Consider the following 24,520-nt stretch of genomic DNA (forward strand, 5'->3'; position numbering starts at 1 on the left):
CCCATCAAATCCACTTCCCTCCAATTTGGAGATGAGGATGTGGTGGGGGACCATGTCAAAGGCCTTGCTCAGGTCCAGGTAAATGACATCAGTCGCCTTCCCTTCGTCCACCAATGCCGTCACTCCATCATAGAAGGCCACAAGATTAGTTAGGCATGACCTTCCTTTGGTGAAGCCGTGCTGGCTGTCTCGGATCACATGCTCATTCTTTATGTGATCGAGCATGTTGTCCAGGAGGATCTGTTCCATGATCTTCCCAGGCACGGAGGTGAGACTCACTGGCCTGTAGTTCCCCGGGTCCTCCCTGCTCCCCTTCTTGTATATGGGAGTGGCGTGACCCTTCCTCCAATCATCCGGGACCTCACCTGACAGCCACGACTTCTCAAATATGATGGAGAGCGGCTCGGCAACCACCTCAGCCAGCTCCTTCAGGACCCTGGGATGCACGCCATCCGGCCCCATAGACTTGAATTCATTCAGTCTAAGGAGGCACTCTCGGACTTGCTCTGCCCTTACAGTGGGGACGGATTTACCTCCTTGGTCCCCACATAGAGGTTTGGGGATGCAGGGTTCAGGGACGTGAAAAAGACTAGAATCCTGGCCACCAGTGAAGACCGAGGTGAAGAACTCATTCAGCACCTCAGCTTTCTCTTCATCTGTTGAAGCCAGTTCTCCTTTTAAATTTACCAAAGTAGGTACGCCCGTTTTGGCCTGTCTCTTCTGGCCAATGTACCTGTAGAAGGTTTTCTTATTGTTTTTCACGTCCCTTGCCAAGTTCAGTTCTGCCTGCGCCTTGGCTTCCCTGATCCCACGTCTGCAAGTCCGGACGGCATTCCTGTATTCTTCCCAGGTGACACAGCCTTGTTTCCAGAGCTTGTACACCCCTTTCTTCGCCCTCAGTTCTCTCAGCAGGTCCTTGCTGAGCCATGCCGGTTTCCTACCTCGCCTGCCCACTTTCTTATTCAGAGGAATGGAGACCTCTTGTGCTTCCAGGAGGGCATCTTTGAAGAGCCGCCAGCTCTCCTCAACATCCTTGTCTTTGAGGGCAGCGCGCCAGGGGATCTTGGCCAGCAATCCATTGAGTAGTTTGAAGTTTGCTTTTCTAAAGTTTAATCCAGAGGATGCCTGTAAAGGTAGACTAAACCCTTTCAAACACAGTTAATTGGAAATATCCCTGCTCTTCCAAATATATATATATATGTGTACACATAATGTTTATGTGTATTTTTACACATATATTTCTATATATACAGACAGAAGAGAGGTAACAATGCGACTGTATCCCTTTTTGGATTAATGTTATTTGCTAACCTGCTTGCAAAATCAAACTTGGAATGAAGTTCAGCTCTGTCTTTTTGTCATGAAGTCTTTGAGATTTCTTTGCAATAGGCTTCTGTTTATCCCTGTTTTTGCTAAGTGTTGTTATTACTGAGGTCTGGCCTCATTTAAGAATGTAGTAAAATTTTTGTCTTTCTATACCTTGGTAACTGACTAATAAAAATGTTAGGAGAAAAATGTAGATAGCCATGGTGCAGAAAAGGAGAAGGTAAATTCATTCATCTTATAAAGGCAATGTAAGTTGGTTTTGGATTGCTCTGTTCTCATTGTCAGTAGCATCCATGGAAAGAAAATATTTCCTGTGCTTTTAGCATCTGTCTAAACATAAATGTCTTTAGAGGACTAGCCATTTCTTATGAAAAACATTGCAGTCTAGGTTTAAAGGCAGTATGAAACAACTCTTCATTCAAAATAATAATGTTAATCAAATGGAGCTGGATAATTTGAAAATGACAAGACCTGCTTTTCAAAGAACAGTTAAGACAAATTACATACTCTTAAATAGGATTTACAGAATCAGCCATCCCAAGAAAGCTGTTGCTTAAACTGAAGGTAAGGTTTCTTCAGTTCACTTAGACTGAGCTGTCTTTCAGGAGTCATTTATTGGCTCTTATTCAGAATGTCTAAATGTCATAGAAAAAAATCTAATACATAGCTTTACTTTATAAAGATTCCTTCAGACATTACCTTCTTGGACTGATATTTCCAGTAGAGGGAGCTTTACTATTACATTTAGTAGATAAATGGCAAAGTATTTTGCATTTCCAATCTAAAATAGCGTGAATCCATATTCTTTTTTATGCAGTAAGTTCATTATCTTTGATTGGAACAATTCTGAGAGAGGCAGAAATGGCAATCTGATTTCTAGAAGGAAAACTTCTGTGTTTACTGTTATGGTATTAAGTCATGACTCCTTTGAAATTGAAGTTCAGTGTAAATTAATAAGTGTGTTACTGTGGTAGTAATATCAAATCTGTCCCATTCTCTTCTTTCTCTTTCCCTGACAGTAGTGAAAGATTAGTCTGGGGGAATGGTAACATAGTTTGTTTTTAATATTTTTCCAGTTTGTCGCTGTTCCAAGAGAAACAACAAAGGAGTGACACTGAATAAATTACTTTTGTGGCATTGAATTTAATTGGCTATTAAAGGAATTGTACAATGATTTGGGTTCAAAGGGACCTTTAAGATCATCTAGTTCTACCCCCTGCCATAGGCAGGGACACTTCCCACCAGACCAGGTTGCTTAAAGCCTCATCCTGCCTGGCCTTGAATGCCTCCGGGATGGAGGCATCCACAACTTCCCTGGGCAACCTGTTCCAGTGTCTCACCTCCCTCACAGTTAAGAATTTCTTCCTAATACGTAGTCTAAATCTACCTTCTTCCACTTCGAAGCCATTTCCCCTCATCCTGTTGCTACATGCCCTTATAAAAGTCCCTCCCCAGCTTTCCTGTAGGCCCCCTTCAGGTACTAGAAGGCCGTTATAAGGTCCCCAGGAGCCTTCTCTTCTTCAGGCTGAAGAGCCTCAGCTCTCTCAGCCTGTCTTTGTAGAGGAGATGCTCCAGTCCTCTGATTGTTTTCATGGCCCTCCTCTGGACCTGTTCCAACAATCCTATGTCCTTCTTCAGTTGGGGGCCCCAGTACTGGATACAGTACTCCAGGTGGTGTCTCATGAGAGCAAGGTACAGGGCAGAATAACTTCCCTGCTGGTTGCCCTTTTTTTGATGTAACCCAGGACACATTTGGCCTTCCGGGCAGCAAGTGCACCTTGCTGGCTGATGTTGAGTCTTTCAACAACCAACACCCACAGATTCTTCTCCTCCTCATGGCTACTCTCATGCCATTCTCCTCCCAACCTCTGTCTGAGCTTGGATTACCCCAGTCCAGGTGCAGGAACTTCATGAGGTGTTGAACTTCATGAGGTTGGCATGGGCCCACCTCTCAAGCCTGTCCAGGGCCCTCAGGATGGCATTTCTTCCCTCTAGCATGTCAACTACACCTCTCATCTTGGTGTCATCTTAAAAACTTGCTGAGGGTGCACTCCATCCCACTGTCCATGTCACCTACAAAGATGTTAAATAACTCCGGTCCCAGCACTGATCAGTAAGGAAGGCCACTTGTGACTGGTCTCCACTTGGACACTGAGCCATTGACTGCAACTTTTAGCTTTCCTAATCTGATCTCTGGCTATTCAGACTACTTCTTTGTAGTCCTCCCAGGTAACTTGTTTTTGCTTCCACTTCCCATAGACTTTAGACCAAAGTAAGTCCACGATCTCCTTGGTGATCTGCAGAGGCCTCCTGGCATTCTTGCCCACTTTCCTCTTTCTCAGGATGCACTACTTCTGGACTTGGAGGAGATGGTCCTTGAAAGTTGACTGGCTTTCCTAGGCCCTTTTTCCCTTTATCCCCTGTCACCCTGCCATGCAGTTCCCTGAAGAGTTCAAAGTCTGCCCTTCTGAAGTCCAGAGTAGCAAGCTTCCTGCAAACCCTCTTTGACCCCCTAAGGATCTTGAACTCCACCATTTCGTAATCACTGCAGCCAAGGTTGCCCATGAACTTATTGTTCATTAGCTTCTCCTTGTTGGTGAGGACAAGGTCCAGCATAGCAGGACCAATTACCTTGTTTCCTTGGCTCAAAGAAGTACTTAAAAGAGAAAGATTCTCCTTCAAATTGTTGTTCAACACATTCAGCTTTGAATGCTCATTCCTATTTTGAAGATACTGAGATTCTTGACCCGATGACTGCTCTAGAGTATGTTCATGGCAACAATATAGATATATATTTCTCCCAGGTTTCAGTTTTTTGGTTTTTGTTTTGCTTGAGGTAGAACAGTTTTGTCCTTCCCCATCTTTCACAGATTTACATGAAATTTTTGCAAGTTTTAATCAGTACTTTTCTAACTTTTCCTCTGTTGACCAATTGCAAGGGGGGGGGGGAATTTGCCAAGGGGGGAGTAAAATTCCAAGAAAATTTGTTTTTCCAAAAATAGTTGGTGTTTGAATTTTTCTTTTCAGTCATGACCTCATCAAGTTTTCTAAGCTTTGCAGTCTTCTTCTGTTGTGATGGACTGCCAAGGATAGACGCATCAAGAATCTTTAGTGTCTTGTAGACCACATTCTTTTTCCTGACAAATCAATCTATTGAATGGAAAAAAAATGTGGAAAGTTTATTATTCTGCAACAAGATAACACAATTATAGTGTTCTCTGCGTTTAATGCAGGGTTGACTTGATAGTGACAGAGATTACTGAATCCTGTTCAGTTACTGTTCCGGGATCTTCCACACCAATTAGTTGTAGTTTAAAGGGCACTATTAAATTTGGAGTCATACAGTATACATGTAGGTAACCAGAAATTAAGATGAGGCTTGAAAATGCGTATATGTGTAAACATTGTAGTCTTGACTTAATTGTGGTTCATAAAAGCCCAATAACATTTTGTGCTAGCTAATATATTGTGTATGTGAAATCTGTAGTTTATTTTACAGTTATGTTGGAAATATTACATGTTGAACCATTCACAGTTTTCTTCTGTGTATATTTTGGGTCTTCATTGCTTGTTTTTTTTTTTTTTTAGTTAGTTTGTTTAGTTAATTGATAAGTTCATTTTTTGCTCATTTTTAAATTGATGAAATGGTGCTTTTTGATGCTGATGTCTTTTGGCTTCCATTTGGTTAATAAAAGTGGGTTATTATGTAGATAGTGGCATATTTGTGGCTAACTTTGCCTGTACATTTTCAGAAACAGGTGTGTATACATTTGGACTTGGACAGCATGGGCAGCTGGGACATGGCACTTTACTTTTTAAAACTTCTGTACCAAAGTCTGTGAAACACTTGAGGAAACGTAAAATACATAACGTTACATGTGGGGAGAGTCACACTGCTGTAATAGCAGGTATGTAAGTGAAAAAATTCTGAAATGCGTGTTTAGTTTCTCTGAACTGTTGAAGTATTTTTGAAGTATGCATTATAAAATGTATATTTGAAGTATATATTATAAAACAAGGAGTAGAAGAAGGCATACACGAAGTTATTAGTTGTAAAGGTTAACTAAGATAGTGACAAAGCCAGAATCAGTTTAAGGGATTGCTGCATAGTTCTGTGTATGATATCTCCTGGGGAACTGTGTCCTCATAATCACATCTTGTTAACAAGTAGTCTTGTTTAGAAGCTTTTGTTTTGCTGCACAGTTTCAGTGTTACTGTTTCTTATTTTTTTTCTTTTCATAATTGTCTAGACTAACTCTAATCTTAGACAGTCCTTTGTCTGAAAGTATGCATATTTTTAGAATATATTCATCTGTTGGGAATCTAAAAATAATTGTTCAGTTTTTTCTTTTGGGAGAGAAACATTCCTTACTTTCTTGGCCTGTTACTTTGTGATGTTTTTATGTTTTTGTCCTATTGAATCTCTGTTTTTAATAACATCCTTTTTTTCCACATACAGAAAATGGCCTCATGTTTACTTTTGGAGATGGGCGGCATGGAAAGTTAGGCCTCGGAGAAGAGAATTTTGCAAATCAGTTTGATCCTGCTCTGTGTTCTAATTTTTTGAGTTTCACGGTCCTTCTGGTAAAACTTTTTACATGCTTCACAAACATCAAAATGTTTGTATTCTTACAGAATATTATTAACAAGAGCTGAAATCTCATTATAAAATGTTTTTTCCTACAACTTTGAACCAGTATTTAACCTAGAGAAGTGAAGGCTTGGAGGTAATTTTATTAATGCCTAAAAATACCTGACAGGAAGGTGCATAAGAAGAAGTAACCAGACCATTAGGTAGTGCCCAGTTGCATAACAAGGGCACAAGGAGGCTCTATCTGACCATCCAGAAACACTTCTGTGCTGTGTGATTAACAGAGCACTGGCACAGGTTGCTCAGAGATGTTGTAGAGTCTCTTTCTTGGAGATTTTCAAAAGCTGCCTGGATGTGGTCACAGAATCACAGAATCACAGAATCACCCGGGTTGGAAGGGACCTCAAGGATCATGTAGTTCCAACCCCCACACTCTCCCCCACTGTCCTGGACAGTAATTTGCTCTGGATGTCACTGTAGTTATCTGTTGCTTGCATTTGACTTGCAGCAAAATAATTTGCTACAATTGTTTGAAAATCAGTGGAAATAGCTTTGCTTTCTTCTGTTTCATAGAATCATAGAATCGCTCAGGTTGGAAAAGACCTTAAAGATCATCAAGTCCAACCACAACTTGACCATACTGCCCGAACTCTAACAACCCTCCACTAAATCATGTCCCTGAGCACCACATCCAAATGGTTTTTAAACACATCTAGGATGGTGACTCAGCCACCTCTCTGGCATGCCTATTCCAGTGCTTAAACGCCCTTTCTGTAAATAAGTTTTTCCTGATATCCAACCTAAACTTAGCCTGGAGCAACTTGAGGTATTTTCCCTTGTCCTGTCACCAGTGAGAAGAGACCAACCCCGCTCTTGCTGTAAGCACCTTTCAGATATTGGGAGAGAAAAATAAGGTCTCCCCTCAGCTTCCTCTTCCCCAGTCTAAACAGCCCCAGTTCCTTCAGTCTGTTCTCATAGGGCACAAGCCATTGCCCTTCACAAGCCTTGTTGCCCTTCTTCGGACCTGCTCTAGCACCTTAATGTCCTTTCTGTACTGAGGTGCCCAAAACTGAACACAGTACTTGAGGTGAGGCCTCACCAATGCTGAGAACAGAGGCAGGATGACTTCCCTAGTCCTGCTCACCGCACCATTCCTCACACAAGCCAGGATGCCATTGGCCTTCTTGGCTTCCTGGGCACACTGCTGGCTCACATTCAGCCAGTTGTCCATCAGTACCCCAAGGTCCCTTTCCATCAGGCAGCTTTCCAGCCACTCCTCCCCAAGCCTATAGGGTTACCTGGGGTTGTTGTGGCCAGAATGCAGGACCTGACAATTGGCCCTATTGAAACTCATACAGTTAACTTTGGCCCACTGATCCAGCAATCCAGTTTCTATGGTTTCCTAGCCTCATCATATGTTGTGTTGAATGCAAATAGATTTAATTTAAATAAGGAGAAATAAACACAGATTATTAGTCATTAGGAATAGTAATTATGTACTCTTATTTAAAGTCAGAAGAAACTAGATTTGAAGTAACTTGTCTTATTTTTGATTCTGTGTTCTTGTAATCTACGTCACTGGTGACGATGGTAAGAAAATAAAATCCTTGTGTTGATACTTGCAAATGAAGTAACTGAATTTTGTTTTGTGCTCTAGGTTGCTTGTGGTGGTTGTCACATGCTGGTTTTTGCTACTCCAAGACCAAAAGAATCTGAAGAAATACTCTTAGAAGACTTATATGAGAGCCGTCTGATTTCTACCGTCTCTAAAATGAGCGGAGATTCACTACTAACAAACACATTACAATTAACATCAGCGCGAATACGACGTCGAGAGAGGGTAAATTCAGAGCTGTTGAGAGTTGCCGTACTTTTTACGGGAAACACTTTTTAAACTGAAGTGATAGCAAACACCTGCATAAACATGTCTCATTAAAATAAGAATATAATGTTAATTTGCAGAAAGAATGAGTATTCACCCTCTTCCCAAAATTGAAGGGAGTAAAAGAATAGGTATTTGTCAGATTTTGGTTGTTTATGTGTATGAGAAAGGCTTACATTTATTCTAAAATACCATCTATTCCTTTGCATTTTTCAAAATATCTTAGAAATGTAAAAAGTAAATAAATAGGAAAAAATAAGAACCTCTGAAGCCTTGAATTGCTTGAGCAAGTTTCTAGTTTAGTAGTAGTTCTGTAGTTTTGTAAATGTAAATTATAACGTTTTCTTCTTTGTCTATATTTTAAGACTGCTTAAAATTATTTTGTAAAATCTATTTGAAATATCCCTTCATATACCTCTCCAGTTTTTAGGATTATAAATAATCAAAATGTTCAAGAAATCAGTATATATTTATTTATACAAAGGTACAGTGTTGTATCATTAACCAAAGGAAAGCACTGCTGTCAAGTATGGGAGGTTACTTATGTTTATTTTTTCAACTCTTATCCTCAGAATTTTCTCAATGTGTTTTTTAATCTTCTAAAGGAACGGTCCCCAGAACAGATTATTCAGATGGCACGAACTCTGCCTCCACTGGGAGAATGCTTCTTAAAATCTTCACTGCATGTGACTAGTAACACCAGTCCAATATGTTTTTCTACAATAAATATTCCTGAATCTGAGCCTGTGAAAGAGAGACATCATGAAGAAGGTGATTTGTCTCCAGGTTTTGCTGTTATTTTCTGAGAGCTGTGTAGTTTGGCTTTGCTTAAGCATAAATGAATGCTCAGTTTGAACACAAAAGAAGGTTCTGGCTCAGCCTTAACTCATAGGCATGTATCAGAATGAGAACATAGAAGTTGAGAAGCACATAAAAGAAATGGCTTAAACTTGGATCATGTTTGGAAAGCATGCTTAAAGATTTATAAGTTTAATTGAAAGAGAAAACAATGGCTAAATTATACTTATGTTTCCTCAGTCCTACAGAAATACGACTGCATAAAATACTGTGAAATCAATAGCCACTTTCTCTGCTTTCATTAAGAAAAAGAATTACAGAGGAAAAAGTGATTGGGAAACTAAATCTTAAAGACTCAGGAATGCCTAATAGAGACCTTGAGTAAGAAAAGAGGTCTACTAATTCCTATAAGAGCTTTCTTCTTCCTTTGGAAATGCAGAAGTACTTGTTTGCTCTCTGATATTGAAGATAATCAGGATTCAGAGTATCCAATCATATGACAAAATCTGGACTTGTGATATTGGGCTGGACTTGTGCACAAGTTCTCTAGTACTGTTCTGGACTTACCTGAGTTCCATACCATGTGTGATTTCCTGGAAGGAGGAATGCTGAAGACTGCAGTATGCAGTGTTTCCATGTAAAAATTAGTTCAGATTCATTGGACAGCCAAATTCAATTTGAAAGTTATTAATTCAGCCAGAATTAAGGTGATCATTTGTAGAGCTGCTAGTGTGTCCATGTTGGTTCCAGGTTAAACGTGGTGAAAATTGAATTGTCTTCAGAGTGCTCTGAGATCTGAAACCTCGGGGTTTGTATCATATGAAACCTAGTGAACTTGACATGAATCTGAAAATGTTGTAGGCACATATTTATGTTGCTGCATTGGAGTTACTAAATTTGGTATCTCCATCCATTACCCAGGTAATATGCAATGTAGAGAATATGACTGCAGATAATTTAGTCTAATTGTTCCACTAGTGTTAAAGAGATCATTAAAAAAATAAAGGCAGAAAAAGCTTTGTCCCATGTAACATTTGTGCTTCAAAAGCCTGCAAAAAATTATCAGTACACTGACACTAGGTTTTTGAACTACATCTAATTTTGATACTGATAAAAATTAGGTGAAAGTGTTCTTGCTGTGTTTTAGACTGGGAGAAATAGGAATCTCCAAACTTCAGCCTGATGTCAGTAAAACAGGGATAATATAATCTCTTTTACAAGAGTGGGGTATGCTGCTTGGTATGTATCATTTACTTAAATGCTAATTGTTTGCATTTACCTAAAAGAAAAGAAGCATCAAAAAGATGAACCTGCTGAAAGCTCTCCAGAAGATTCAGATGCTGAAAATAATGACAGAAACCTTGGAGATACAACTGACATCTTAAATATGGTAAGATATTCTACTAAGTAATCTACAACTTAGTTAATCTTGTGCATGAGGAGAACAAAGCAGCCAGATCATGTTTCAGGTTCTAGTAAAGAATGTTTATCTAGCCTTAAACTTCATATTTGACATCAAATGTATTGACATAATTTATAAATGAACAAATGAATGTGTTTCTTGACACTGATGGAGATACAGAGAAACCTTTCAAAATGTTATCCTCCATCTTTTCAGTTGAAATAATGTGAAGTTTTAAGTTACTATATATAAGTAGCATATATTATTTATTAGCAATTTAATAGGTATTATATGTATTGAAAAATATTTTTGTTCTCCAATGAAAAAGTATTTTCAGAATGTTGAAATGATGTTGTTATGCAGCCTTTTGTAGTTTGTTATATTCATTCTTTAACAAAGATTTCACTCTTTGCAGACACATATGATGAGATTGAACTCCAGTGACCAGTCCTTAAAATTATCACCAATTCAAAAACAAAAGGTATTGTAACTAATTATGTATACATACGCTTATACTGATGCTTAAAAGATCTGTAATTCTTGTATGACTTGTGAACTTCATTGTTTTCCTTTGAGTTTTAACAAACACTAGGCAAATTTTATAGGCCCCTCTTGCTGATGTTTGAGTTTTCCATGATGTAAAATTCTGAGAGGCTAACTGAAGTGAGAGCGGATTTGTGCAGACACATACAGCTTGCAGTGCCAGCATTATCTGATATGACAGAGTATAATAATCTGCCAGTCTAAGAAAACTATTGTGATCTTGTCATTCACTTAATTTCTGGTAGTAACCTATATGTTTGTTGTTTTGATAACAAAACTATTTTAATTGATGTTTGGGACAAAGTATAAGTAAAGATTTTATTTACAGAAAATCAGCAGAGTATATTTAAAGGAGCAATAATGCTAGTCTTTGTTATAAAATTAGAATACTTTTGAGTTACTATCCTGTTTCACTTTTAAAATGATACCAATCTTCCAGCATTTTGGTATATTTCATTATCCTTTCATTCTATATTAAAAAACAAACAAGCATTTTGAGGAATTTTCTAAGTAAATGCAAGTTTTAAAGCAGAAAGTCAACAGATTATCAAAATGTTTAGAAAAAGCTTAACAGTGAGTGCATCAGAAGATATCCCAAGTAGAGGATGGTGTAATAGAACTTTAGCTTTTTCCTCTGTTCACACTGCCTCCTTCACACATTGCATGTACTGTAGCTGTGATCACGGCTAGAGTTCTTACATTCACTTTGAATGCTTGCATAGTGAAAAAAGAGCATAGATTTGCCATCAAAAGCATGTTGCATTCTTCTAATATGTGTACTTCTAAATCCATTTCATTTATAATACTCCACCTTTTATGCTATCTTTTAGTTACATCACATAAACTGTTTCTTTTCTTGTTCAGTTGTTTCTGTAGTATTTTCTTTTGCTGTCGCTTGTTCTTAATGCTTTCCTTCTTTCTTTTTAATTTTCTGCTTCTCATGTGGAATAGAAGAACAATAAAAATCTGAAACTGAAAAGAGATGGTAAAGGTGGGCTGAAAACTGTTGATTTTGATTTCATGCATAAAGGATCAGAATTAGATTCTGGTTCCTTACAAAAGCAGTCTTCACTTTCAAAGTTGCCAGAACAGAATGCAGATTTAGAGAACAGTAATGATTTTGTAGGGAAGTCCACAGCCAAAAAAAATACAAGGAAAAGTAAATCTCAGCATACACAAAGTGTTAGTACTTCTAAAAGTGGTGTTCAACACGTTAGCAGGGACAAATGCAGATTAGGTAAAAGGGAAAAAGAATATTCAGAAAATCCTGAAATTATCAGGGAGGGAATAACATATGGTTTTCCTAATGAAAAAACAAATGATTCAGGTAAAAAGTTAAAAGTTGTTAGGTCTAAGCAATCCCTTAAAATTGATGTACTTCCATCTGCATCCAATAATCAGCCCCATAATGGTTCATTAATTGTAGAAGAATGCAATCTTGTTAAAAAGCAAGAAAGTCAAGAAGCAGTAGAAAGTGGAAACAAAATAAAGAATGCTGTTGAAAAATCTAATGCATGTGAAAGAGGGAAACAAAGTATTGAAAAACAGAGGGAGTTTAAAAAAAAGGACCCATTATTTAAACAAATAGCTGTAACTACATCATCGTCTTCAAGTGAAGAAAATAGTAATGATATTGCAAAATATGTTCTTAAAAGTAGGGAAAATGAAGGGTACTGCTATGAATACAGAGAGATCCAGAAGTCAGTAAAAACAGAAAATGTAAAAGATCTGGAATTACAAAAAGAAGGCAGTGAGGTTGAAGGGATGCAAGCTACAAACAATGAAAAAGAATATGTAGAAGCCACTGATATAAGAAGCCTGAATGAGGAAGAGACATATTCTGAAGCTAAATTTGATGAAGACAGACAGTTAGGAACAAAAAATGATGAGGAATCTAATGAGGAGCAGGAGAGCGAAGACAATGAAGAAGATGAAAGTGAAAAAGAAAATGGCTGTCAACTGAATGAAACAGTTGACAGTGAAGTTGAACTAGGGGAGGAAGGTGAAGAGGCTGAGGTTGAAAAAGATACGGACAAAATCATTTCAGCAGAAAGTGATGAAGACGAAGAGGGAAAAGATGATGAAGGAAATGAACGAGATGAATCGCCAATTGAAAGAGATGGTGAAAATGGGGATGCAGAAGAGGTTGAAGTGAGTCATGAAAAACATGTCACAGCTCAAGGAGATGAAGAAGGCAGATTGATAGATGAAGCAGAAGTACAGAGTGAAGAAGAAAAAGAGGATATTGAAGAAGAGGAGGAGCATGTAAAAGAGAAACAAACTGAAAAGGAAGAGGAGGAACAGGATAAAAGTGAAGGAAGAGATGAGAGCGAAGAAGGAGATGAAAATATAGAGGAGGAGGAACAAAAAGGGGTTGAGACAGAACAGGAAGGAAAAGATGGAACGGAAAGTGAAGAAGAAGAAGAAGAAAGGGAGACTGAAGGAGATGGTGGAGAGGAGTTAGAAGAAGCCTTGTCAGGGGGGGAAGAAGAAGAGAGATCCCAAGAAGAATGGGAGGAGGAAGATGGAAATAAGAGGGCTAAGGAGATGAGGGAGGATGGAGTAGAAGAGGAAGAAGAGGGGGAGGATGAACGAGAAGAGCAAAGAGAAGAAGAAGAGGAGGCAGAGGAAGGAGGAGAGATAGAAACTGAAGAGAAGGGGGAAGAAGATGAAAACAAGGAAGAGGAGGAGGGAGGAAATGAAGAAGAGGAAGGAGAAGAAGATGATGAAGAAGAAGAAGAGGGAGAAGAGATGGAAGAAGGTGAGGGAGAAGGAGTGGAAGAACAGGAAGTAGAACTAGAAGAAGAGAATGAAGAAGGAGTAGAAGAAGAGGAAGAGGAAGTTGAGGAGAATGAGGGAGAGGGAGCTGAGGAAGAAGAGGGAGCTGAAGAGGTAGAAGGAGAGGAAGAGCAAGAAGAGGAAAAGGAAGAGGAAGAAGAGAAAAGAGAACAGGAAGAAGAGGAAGAAGGATGGGAAGAGGAGGAAGAAGTAGAGGAAGGGGAAGAAGGAGGAGATGAAGAGGATGAGGGTCAGGAGGAAGAAGAGGAGGATGGAAAGGGAGAAGAAGGAGAGGAAGAAGAAGAAAAAACAAAAGATGAAAGAAGAATTGTTAATAATAAGCTTCCACAAAAGAAAAGCAAAACCAGGAAACCAGGAAGGACAGAAAGTTCTGCTGTACCAAACAGCTCCAAACAAAAAATGAAGTCAAAACAGCGCATAGCAAATGGTTTGCATAATTCAGAACAGTTTTGGAACAATGTGCTGCCTCATTACTTAACACTGAAATAGTATAGACTAGTGGAGATTCATTTTGAGTCTACTCAGGAAAATCTGAAACTACAGCAAATTGATTTTTAAATGTATCCAAAAGTTTGTTATACATATATTTTAAGTGCCTATTGAAAAAGAAGATGCATGGATTTGAGAAGCTTTTATGAGATAAATCATATTCTTTGTTGATAAAATCATTTAAACAGTCATCTTTATCGTATTTGACACAGATTTAAAAGAACTACTAAGGAGGCAGGATGTGTTTGCCTGCAATTATAACTTCATGCTAATAACATGAATTATACATTGTAACAGTTTGATCTTTGCATCTGAATCAGATTTCCTGAGGTAATACATGAATTTTAGTTGCAGCTTACTTGTTAATGTGCCTGATTTGAAAAAGATGTCAGTAAATCATTAAGGATACGTAAATTTTGGTATCACTCCATTTTCATTTCCCCTACTTTTCTTCTGTTCATATATAGGTAGGATGTTTGTTCAAATACTCAGCATAAGTTAGAGGACAAGTTGCCAAGTATAGATGGGATCAGTAGGTGAGAGGAAAATGGAAATGTAAGCCTGGGCAAAAGGTGGCTTGGACTTTTCCAAAAGGCCTTAAAGGTTGGCTTTATATTTTGGTGACAGCACATAATTATGTGCATAAAAGCTGAACATAAACCTCAGAATTTTGTCTACATTGCATTATAATGAGAATACATTCTCTTTAGTGATTATTTTCATTTGCTACTTTTTATGATTTGACGTAATTAAGAATTTGAAAATATACACCTGTACAACATTATTTACTTGTGTATACTCTGCAATACAGAAAAGACTCAATAGCTGCCTACAAAAGACTAAAATATATTAGTCACCTAACTCTAAGGTTCTCAAGGAGGAAATTATATTTTGTTGCAGAGTGAATTATGAGATTTCAGGATCAAAGCTTAAGCTTCTCCTCATTAGAGGAGGTTTGTGTTTTCCCTTCCTTCCTGAAAGTCACATGTGACAGAAAGAAGGTGCTGTAACAAACCAGGGAAGTAAATGGAATAGTAGCAAAAGTGGCACAGAATTCTAAATTATTTTTTAAAAAGAGAAAGTATGCTAATACTTACACACAGACAAATCTTGAAAGATATTTTTGGTGCTGCATTATTGTTATTAGAGTCTGAACCAGCGAAAGAAGGGACATGAACTCTTGTCATTCAGCATTATTAGTTAAGTACTATACTAATGGTTGGTCTGAGGAAATTTTGTAAACATCTTAATATTCACTAATTCACTGGAAGAATTGTTATTTAAACATTATTTAAAATGGATACTGGAGAAGGAAAACAAAAATGAGTAAATGCCACTCAATAAAAATGTTAACAGAATCAATACTTATGTTGAGATTATGAAACATTTTTAATGTTGTAAGATATTAACATTAAACTATCTTTGGCACAATGTCTCCAGAATTTATTTTCTAAGAAGGCATTGGTAGATCAATGCTTTGCTAGTGCATTCTAGTTCAGTTCAATCCTTCCTGTCTGAATCACCCTTTCCATATACCATGTTTGAAGGTAAGATCAATTTCAGTTGCATGCTGTATGTAATAACTAAAATAAAAATAGTTAGCCCAGTGACTTTATTTTGTCCCTGTGAAATTAATTTCAACCTTTATAACTTTCTGGAGTACATTGTCTTGATGTCGGTATGGATGGGTAAGTCTTGAGGAAAAAAAGGTAAGTATAATGATAGAGGGGAATACTTTAACGGTTAAATGCACTCCCCAAGAAGACAGCTCACTCTTACAATGGAGTCCTTAGTTCTTCTGTAGACGTCCTGCTTTATCACTGAAGTACTGTGAAATCGTTTACATCTAAAACTAAGTAGAGTTAAACTGTGTTATTTTACCTTTCTTAAGAAAGATTAGGATGTTACTGTGACTAAACTTGGAGCAATAGTGGAAAGTATTTTTGTAGGTCTAAAATCGTGTTTCTTGGAATGTAATAATCTACTTGTGATTCTGAAATTCAGCCTTGGAAGAAAGCTGTGCTGTAAGAATAATGTGTTGTTGTGAATTATATTTCCGCGGCCGGGGGGGGGGCGGTCAGAAGTGTGGGCACTTTGATTTCAGATCTACACAGGAATGAATCATCCCTTATTGTTTGGGTATAACTTTTAATCTAAATTTTTAGACAAATAGGGACCATTTGATGTTTCTTGCTTAACAAATGCTGATAGTATAAGGCTTCCCAAGGTTTCCCACGAGTCTTAAAGAAGCTAAGTGTGGACATCTCTTCTTTATTCTGTCTGGAAAAAACTCATTGACATTAAAATTAATTTTATATTGCTTTGTGCATCATTCCTGTGGTAAAGGAAAACTAGAGCATTTCTGCAGTTCTTCTGAGGGTTTTCCACAGAACTGTTACATAAATTGCTCACTATGCCAATGTTTCTGGGCTTTGGGGGAATTTGGAACTTCATCAGCGTTAACTAGAGTGGAATTTTGTTTAGTTTGACTCATACTGATTTATAAAGCTTGGTAGCTGTGGTTTTATGGAAATTCAGTATGTCCTTGGTTTTTATTATGGGATAGAAAAAGATTTATGTGCAGTAAGTAAGCTTAAGTAACATGGCAGAAGCACTCCCAAACTAGTTTTTAGTAGAGAAAAAAAAATCCAGAACTAGAGAAAACAGGCATAACTACACAGACCAAAGGTTTGTCTAGCATCAGTACTCTTTCTGTGTGATACTTCTCCTTCCTCAAAGAGGGATAAGGGTCCTTGGGGAAAACCTAGTGAGGCTCATTGAGAGGGCTTTAAACTAGGTCTGAAGGGTGACGGGAGGTAAAGCGAGCCTTCCTATGGTAAGATGTGGGATAGCATAACTAGATTAGATGGACAGGGTGCTAGCAAGGGGCCTTGAAGGACCTGCTGCCTTCAGAAGTGCTGGCAGTGCTGCAGCACGTACCAAATTTTGTGATGATGAGGCAGTGACTGCTGGGGCAATAGGAGAAGGCTATGGGGAAAATCAAGGAAAATACTTAAGAGGAATTAAGGAGTTATCCTTTAAAGAGGTGACAGGACCAGCTGCCCTGCAAGAGTGCCTCTACACCAATGCATGCAGTTTGGGAAACAAACAGAAGGAGCTGGAATCTACTGTGCTAGAAAATCATGCTATAGTTGCTGTCACCGAAAGCTGGAGGGATGATTCCCATGATGAAAGTAGAGAATCATAGAATCATAGAATCATAGAATCACCAAGGTTGGAAAAGACCTAAAAGATCACCCAGTCCAACCGTTCACCTATTCCCAATAGCTCCTACTAAACCATGTCCCTCAACACAACATCCAGCCTTTCCTTGAACACCCCCAGGGTCGGTGATTCCACCACCTCCCTGGGCAGTCCGTTCCAGTGCCTGACCACCCTTTCTGAAAAGTAATACTTCCTAATGTCCAGCCTGAATCTCCCCTGCCGTAGCTTGAAGCCATTCCCCCTGGTCCTATCACTAATGACACGAGAGAAGAGGCCGACCCCCAGCTCACTACAACTCCCTTCAGGTAGTTATAGAGAGCAATGAGGTCTCCAAGTGTGGCTATTGATGCCTACAAACTGTTCAGAAGGGGCACACAAGAAAGGAGGGGAGGGGCTGTTGCTATCTACATCAGAAAAGTAGAATGTGAAGGGCTGTCCCTAAGAATAGCCTTGAACAAGTTCAAAGTGTGTAGGTAACAGAGATTGAGGCAGCAAAGGGAGCCTTGTGATCACTCTCTACTACAGGTTAGCTGGTTGTGTAGAGGCCTTCTACCTCCAGCTACAGGAGGCACTGCAATCGCAAGCACTCATCCTCCTGGGGGACTTCTGTCACCCAGACAGTTGCTGGAAAAATAACATGGCAAGCTGTAGACAACCCAAGAGATCCTGGAATGACTGAGGATAAATTCTTGAGTCAAGTAATAGAAGGCCTCACCAGGGGTTGCAATACTGGACTTGTTGCTCATCAGTACAAATGAACTGATTGGTGACATCAGGATTGGAGGCTGCCTGGGCTGGAGTGACCATGCTGTGGTTGAAGTCATGCTCTAGAGGGATGTATGACAGGCAAAGAGTAAAGTTAGGACGCTGAATTTTAGGAAAGCTAACTTCCAGTGCTTCAGGGAGTTAGTCAACAAAACACCCTGGGAAACTGTCCTCATGGGTAAGGGTGCAGAGCAGAGCTGACAGATCTTTTAGGAAGCCTTCCTTAGTATGCAAGAGCTCCTCCATCACAAGCAAGTCAGGAAAGAAAGGCAGGAGACTGGCATGACTGAACTGAGACCTGTTGGTCAAACTGAAGAGCAAGAAGAAAATCCTGTGGAAATAGGGATGGGTATTATGGGAAGAGTATAAGGAAGCTGCTAGGCTGTGTAGGGATGTTTCAGGAAAGCTTGAAATAAGAACAAGAAAGGCTTCTACAGGTATCTCAACCAGAAAAGGAAAGTCCAGGAGGGTGTATTACCCCTAGTGAGTGACACAGGCAGACTGGTAACAACAGACAAGGAGAAGGCTGAGGTACTTAACAGTTTTTTTTGCCTACGTCTTCTCTGATAGCTGCTTGTCACACAGCCCTCAAATGTTTGGTAGGAGGGAATTGGGGAAAAAATGTCCCTCCCATTGTAACTGAAGGTCAGGTTCATGACCACCTGAGGAATCTGAACATCTACAAGTCTATGGGTCCCAATGAGATGCATCCCAGACTCCTGAGGGAATTTGCTGATGTAGTCACCAAGCCACTGTCAGTGATATTTGAAAATTGTGGTGATCAGATGAAGTCTGATGGTGACTGGAAAAAAGGCAACATGACAGCCATTTTTAAGAAGGGTAAAATGGATGACCCCGGGAACTATCAACCTGTCAGTCTCCCGTCTGTACCTGGATGGAGTAGATCCTGCTGGAAGCTATGCTGAGGCAAATGGAATACAGAGAGGTCTTATAGGAGAACCAGCATGGCTTCACCAAGGGCAAATCCTGCTTGATTGACCTAGTGACCTTTCATGATGGTTTCACTGCATCAGTGGACAGCAAAATAGCCACTGATGTCATCTATCTGAACTTCAGTACTGCCTTTGACGCGATAGCCCACAGTGTCCTTCTCTTCAAATTAGAAAGATATGGATTTGATGGGTGGACTGTTCAGTGGACAGAGAACTGGCTACAAGATCGAGTCCAGAGTGTGGTGGTCAATGGCTCAATGTTTGGATGGAAATGAGTGATGAGTGGTATCCCGCAGCGGTGAGGTCAGTGCTGGGACTGATACCCTTTAATATCTTTATCAGTGACAATGACAGTGACACCATAGGGATGATATGCCATCCAGAGGGATGTAGACAGTTTTGCAGGTTGACAGAGGTGATCCTGTCCCTCTACTCTGTGCTGGTGAGGCCTCACCTGGAGTGCTGCATCCAGATATGATTCCTCAGTACAGGAGAGACATGGACCTGTTGGAGTATGTCCAGAGGAGGGCCACAAAAATGATCCAAGGGATGGAACAGCTGTCCTACAAGGACAGACTGAAAGAGTTGGGGCTGGGGGGAAGAGAAGGGCCTGAAGGTCACCTGATGGTGGCTTTTCAGTATCTAAAGGGGAGCTACGGGAAAGAAGAGGACAGATTCTTTAGCAGGATTTGTGATGATAGAACAAGGAGAAACAGCTTCAAGCTTAAAGAGAGTAGATTAAGGCTGGATATAAGGAAAAAGACCTGTACAGTGAGCATGCTGAGGTACTGGGAAAGGTTGCCTAGAGATGTGGTGGATGCTCTATCCTTGGAGCCTTTCAAAACGAGGCTGAGTCAGGCCCTGGGCAGCCTGATCTAGCTGTGCTTGTCCCTGTTCATTGCAGGAGGGTTGGACTAGATGACCTTTAAAGGTCCCTTCCAGCTCTAAGGATTCTGTAATTCTAATCCCTCAGTCTTCAATAGCCTGTATTTCAGAATATGTACGTGTTGTATTTAATAGCATTCTTTGCCCATTCATTTCTTTGACTTAGTTTTTGAAGCGTTTCCTGTCCAATACAGGTTTTAGTAAACAATTCTTAGATTACATTAAATATTATGTGAAGAAGTAACTCCTCCTTTTCCTTTTGTCTTAAATCTGTCTTGCTACTTTCTTTTTTCTTTTTTTTGTCTCTGTATTCTCTTTATTAAAGAAGAAAAAGAGTGTTTATTGTCTCTTCATGATTTATTCACTCTTGGTTGCCATAGGGAAAAGCTCTTTAACTCTGTGATTTAAATCAAGTCACAATCAAAGTGACTTACTGACTTACTAATAACTGTTAACCAGCAATCAATGAATTCCACATTAAAGGTTACAGATCAATAGCAGTAATACACCAGGTAACAACAGTACTGATGTTCATAAAATGTTAATAGGCATCTGCATGTTTCTGTGTGAACCCGCCTCTATAACCCATCAGCTCCTGTCTTTATTAACCAGAAGAGCATCAAGCCAAGATAACTTTTAGCCTACTTTCTCCATAAAGGGCTATGCTACTGATCTTCTCAGAGTAGCAAATTCAGTTTGCAATGTGTGCAAATCTAGCCATTTGACAAAAGTGTGGTTAAGATACCCTTTTTAGCAATAAGAAGAAAAGGCGAAGATTTAAGGGCAAAGCGTTTTGTTTAACACCATCTGACTATGAACTCAGATGACCTTTTGTGTATGTCTTTAATTTTCAAATGAGTGTTACGGGAAGCCAAATCAAGTTCAAAAATAATAGAATCTTTGGACAAAAGAATGTAGGCAGATCTGTACACTGTAATGTGCTTTATGGTAGCTGACGTATGAGAGCAAATTGTCAACTCATTTCTGAATCAGTATTTTGCTTGCACAAATGGCAGGCTGTACTTCTGTCATCTGTTAATTTCTGTTCTTGATCGGAAGGCACTCGTTGATTTACAGTATTTTAATAACACTTCACGTTTTAATGCAGAGAGGTTTGCTTTTGCATAGTGAAAACATTTTGATGAGATATCTTTGACTTAAAAAATTGCACTGCTTTTTCTATTGAAAAGAAGAAAAAAAAAAATCCAAAGCAAGTACACTTAATGGCAGCATTTTTTAAGGATTTATGGCTATTTCTATTGTCTCTTTCCTTGGCAACCTCCTGATAGGAGGGATAAATGCTAACATAATTATCTCAAAAACTCATAAGTAATGAAAATAGTTTATTATCATGGTACTGAGTTGTCAACTAGACTTTATTATTCTGCCTTTCATAAGTGTCTCAACATTGAAACATCAGACATGGACTGTGCTTTTTTCTGTCTCTGGATGGTGGGTCAGTTGCAGGGCAGTCTGTTGGAGTGTCCTGAGTTCAATGTTCTGGGTTCAGAGCTTTATAACTTGTAAAGTACCCCTCCTTTCACACACCATTGCAGGTGTGGTTTGTGTGAAATGTAAAGTATTTGTGGTTGCATATTGAGAGTGTGAGAGAGGGCTAAACAAAGTTAGCTGCGATTAGAATTTTATATTAAACAAAGCTTTTATCTGCTCCTATACCTAGATCAGACTAGTGCTGAAGAACAATATTTCCTACTTCCTCTGTACTGATGATTTGCTGTTCAACTCAGCAAGAGTCTTCAATCTAATACAAATTTGGGATTGTAAGCCACCCTAGGAGAAACTGGATTTCTTAAAAGGGAGCCTAAAATACTTGAATTTTATCCAGTGTCTAGTCAGGTCACAAAATGCCTCTTATAGTTAGCACAGCAGCAGTAATGCTGCAAAATTTAACCTGTTTTATTGGACACTTCATTGTCATTTCTCAGGGGAAAAAAAGACAAACTTGAATGTGTCTTGTATAAAGTGTACTGAAAGAAGTTAAGCTCTGTTTTAGAGCAGGCCTTCCAATAGCTTTCAAAAACACCAGTATGACGTGATGTGCAGGTGAAAATCAGTGGGACTTTTGTTACAAGGTTGGGTGTGCCTTAAAAAATCTACCCATACAGGAAAAGCTGCAAGATGAGAATGGGCTTAAAGACTGTTGATGCTTGTTCAGAAATTGGTTTTGCATCAGAGTATTTTGAAATAGTGGATCTCCCTGGAGAGAGTCTTGCAGACTGTGGAAACTTTTAATAGTGACTCATGGGGCATCCTCTTCAGGAATGTATGGAGAACAGAAACTTATAAAACCTTTCTGTATGCAGTAGTATTATTGATAAAAATTTGTCTTTGCCCATGTTTTTACAAAACTGTTGAATAATAATCAGCATTAGTAAGGCAGAATTTCTAATAAAAAGCACAATATTTTGGAGAGGTATGTAGGACTCTAAGCTGTGTGACACAATAAAAGCGGAAACCAGTGACTGTCCGAATTCAGTTGCAAATAAGTGGGAGGTGCATGACCAACTCCAGGTACTAGAACCTTTTTCTGTAAGAATTTGGAAAATATGCAGAAACTGCATTCGCATGTGGGCCAGTATTCCCAAGTTAGTTTTCCTCTTAAGTCTTTTCACATTAATAATTCATTTTTTTATGTAGCGTATTACCTTCCAACCACGCAAGTTTTTAAAATCATTACAATATATTTTGATTTGAAACTGCTCATTATAGTTCCTCTGTTTTCTTAAGTGTCCAGGATTTATTTTGGTATGCCTTTTCTAAGTGGTTAAAGGGTATTTTTGTATAATGGCTTATAGGAGTTTATATATGATGTAAATAGTTTCCTATTTGTTTTGCTATTCTTCACAAACAGCTTAAGTAATCATTCTATGTCTGTCAGGGTTTGTTTTTTTCCTTTTCACCTTGGAAGTTTATATTATTTACTTTCCAAATAAAGCAGACCTTTGGAAGAAGATACAGTTTTGTGTATGAAAGCTATCTGAGCTATTTCAGGTGCTGACTCATCTTGGGAAACAAATAATAAAAATTTGTTCTGACTTGATGGAAGGAGTATCCTTTAGGTAAATCCATTGAAATTATTTTTGTAGTAAATAGATTAAGTTGGATATCTAAAATAAACTTGAAAGTTTGTTGACTACCTGTAAATGAAAGAATAAGCTTTTAAATGCCTAATTTGAGTATTTTGGAGTACATCTGAGTACTTGTATATTTGAATTTTGTCAGTTATCAAACTGTTCAGCTTTGTCATTAGTAATTGTTAAGGTGGAAGACATTTGTCTGAGGGTTAGAATAACTGAGCTAATGACTTCTCTAGATTAATAGCTATAAAATGGAAATCCAATTCAAATTCCTGATGAAATGATGTTAAGCTTTCATTGTAACCTTTAAGCAACTACAAAGTATCTGTTTTAGCCTTACTAAGACTTTTGTGAGGCAGTATTTCCAGTCACTTCATATTAAATAACTTGATGTCATTAAAAGAACAGTATCAACAAAATGTTATATGCCTGTTCATATATTTCTAACCCACAAGGGATAAATAGAGCTAATTTTATTGTCTTCTCTCATCTGTATGTAAATTAATGGTTAATGTTATTACTTTAAATGCCATCTTAATAAAATGACAGCAGTGTATTTTTCCTTCATAGACAATTCAGGCATTGTGCTTGTGACTTGTGCTAGTGTTTTGGAGATTGAAATGGGGATTTTTGGAAGTTACGATTTGTCTCTTCAATCCTTTATCAAAAAAGAAGGATGCTCTGTAGAGATGTATTTTGTGATTGTTTTTACCAGTGTTGTTTTTAGCAGTGTTTTTACCAAGGGGAGCATTTTTCACTCCCATCTGACAGCATTATGGGCTGTGGCCCATAGGTCAACCTCAGTAGAGATGATGCCAATCAACTACGTGTCTTCTACTTCATAGTGAAACTTCTACTAAGTGTGTATTCAGGTCAGCTATTATATAGGAATGTAAGCAGCCACACGCATATAGGAGAGATTTTGGGTATCTAAAGGTAACAGGCTGGATTGGTAATGGGAGGAATCTGTTCTTTATGTGATTAAAAGCTCTGCTAAGCAATTGCAAATTTGGGAGAAGGTAGCCAAGGAAGAAACATGTAGCTAACTTGTGTTATTTTTCAACTGTCTTTAATAATCTCTATGGATTATTTACAGTTTCCAGGGCAAACAGAAACAAATATATTTTCTGTAAACTTGAACTTCCCAGAACTCTGTTTCAAAGTGGTACGCATAGAAATTACAGATTTCTCTTTGCCATTGAGTTTTTGCAAGATTTTAGAAGATCTGAGAAGACATAAATTGTCAGTGGTTTTGCTATTTTCTTCCCTAGCAACATAAATTGGTGGTGGCAAACAAAAAATATTTTGACTTCTTGGAGAGAGGCTTGGAGGGAATCCATAAGCTTTCCCTTCTGAAATGCAAACTATGGACAGCCAGGCTGCCGGAGTTTCCATAAGTGATGCAGGATGGATTGATAATGAAACAGTTAATTCCATATAGAGAATTCCATATAGAGAAACCTGGTTCCCTGCAGTCATTTGAGCAAGGTCTACCATGACACATCTTCACTGAGATTGTTTTTCATAACAGCAGGTGAGAAGTGGTACATGAAAGGTTGTTTCCTGGTACCGACCTTGAAGAAACTGGAATCTTGGGCTTAAATCGAAACCATTTCAAGTCTTTTCTTTTATGTTCCTTGCTACTGTTGATTTGCTGTATGTGTCACTGGCCAAGTCAGCTTTTCTGTGTATCAACTTTAGAGGTAAAACTGTTGAAGTTGTTCTTACAGCATTATCTTTCTATGAGTAAGGAACATAAAGTAG

At 38.6% G+C, this 24,520-nt stretch overlaps 1 protein-coding gene across 1 annotated transcript in view; it reads left to right on the plus strand.

The window, feature by feature from the left end:
* Positions 1-14,486, plus strand: part of RPGR (retinitis pigmentosa GTPase regulator) — a 44,812-nt gene extending 30,326 nt beyond the window's left edge. The window contains 8 exon segments of the mRNA XM_042810018.1: positions 5,079-5,234; positions 5,786-5,910; positions 7,575-7,757; positions 8,405-8,570; positions 9,884-9,987; positions 10,415-10,480; positions 11,103-11,150; positions 11,494-14,486. Of these exon segments, the coding sequence (XP_042665952.1) occupies positions 5,079-5,234; positions 5,786-5,910; positions 7,575-7,757; positions 8,405-8,570; positions 9,884-9,987; positions 10,415-10,480; positions 11,103-11,150; positions 11,494-13,830 (3,185 nt within the window). The 3' untranslated portion in view covers positions 13,831-14,486.
* The last annotated feature ends 10,034 nt before the right edge of the window (positions 14,487-24,520 follow it).

This window comes from Centrocercus urophasianus, unplaced genomic scaffold (genome assembly GCF_019232065.1).
Source record: "Centrocercus urophasianus isolate 14NV4802_14NV808 unplaced genomic scaffold, USGS_Curo_1.0 seq_12, whole genome shotgun sequence".
Taxonomy (NCBI): Eukaryota; Metazoa; Chordata; class Aves; order Galliformes; family Phasianidae; genus Centrocercus; species Centrocercus urophasianus.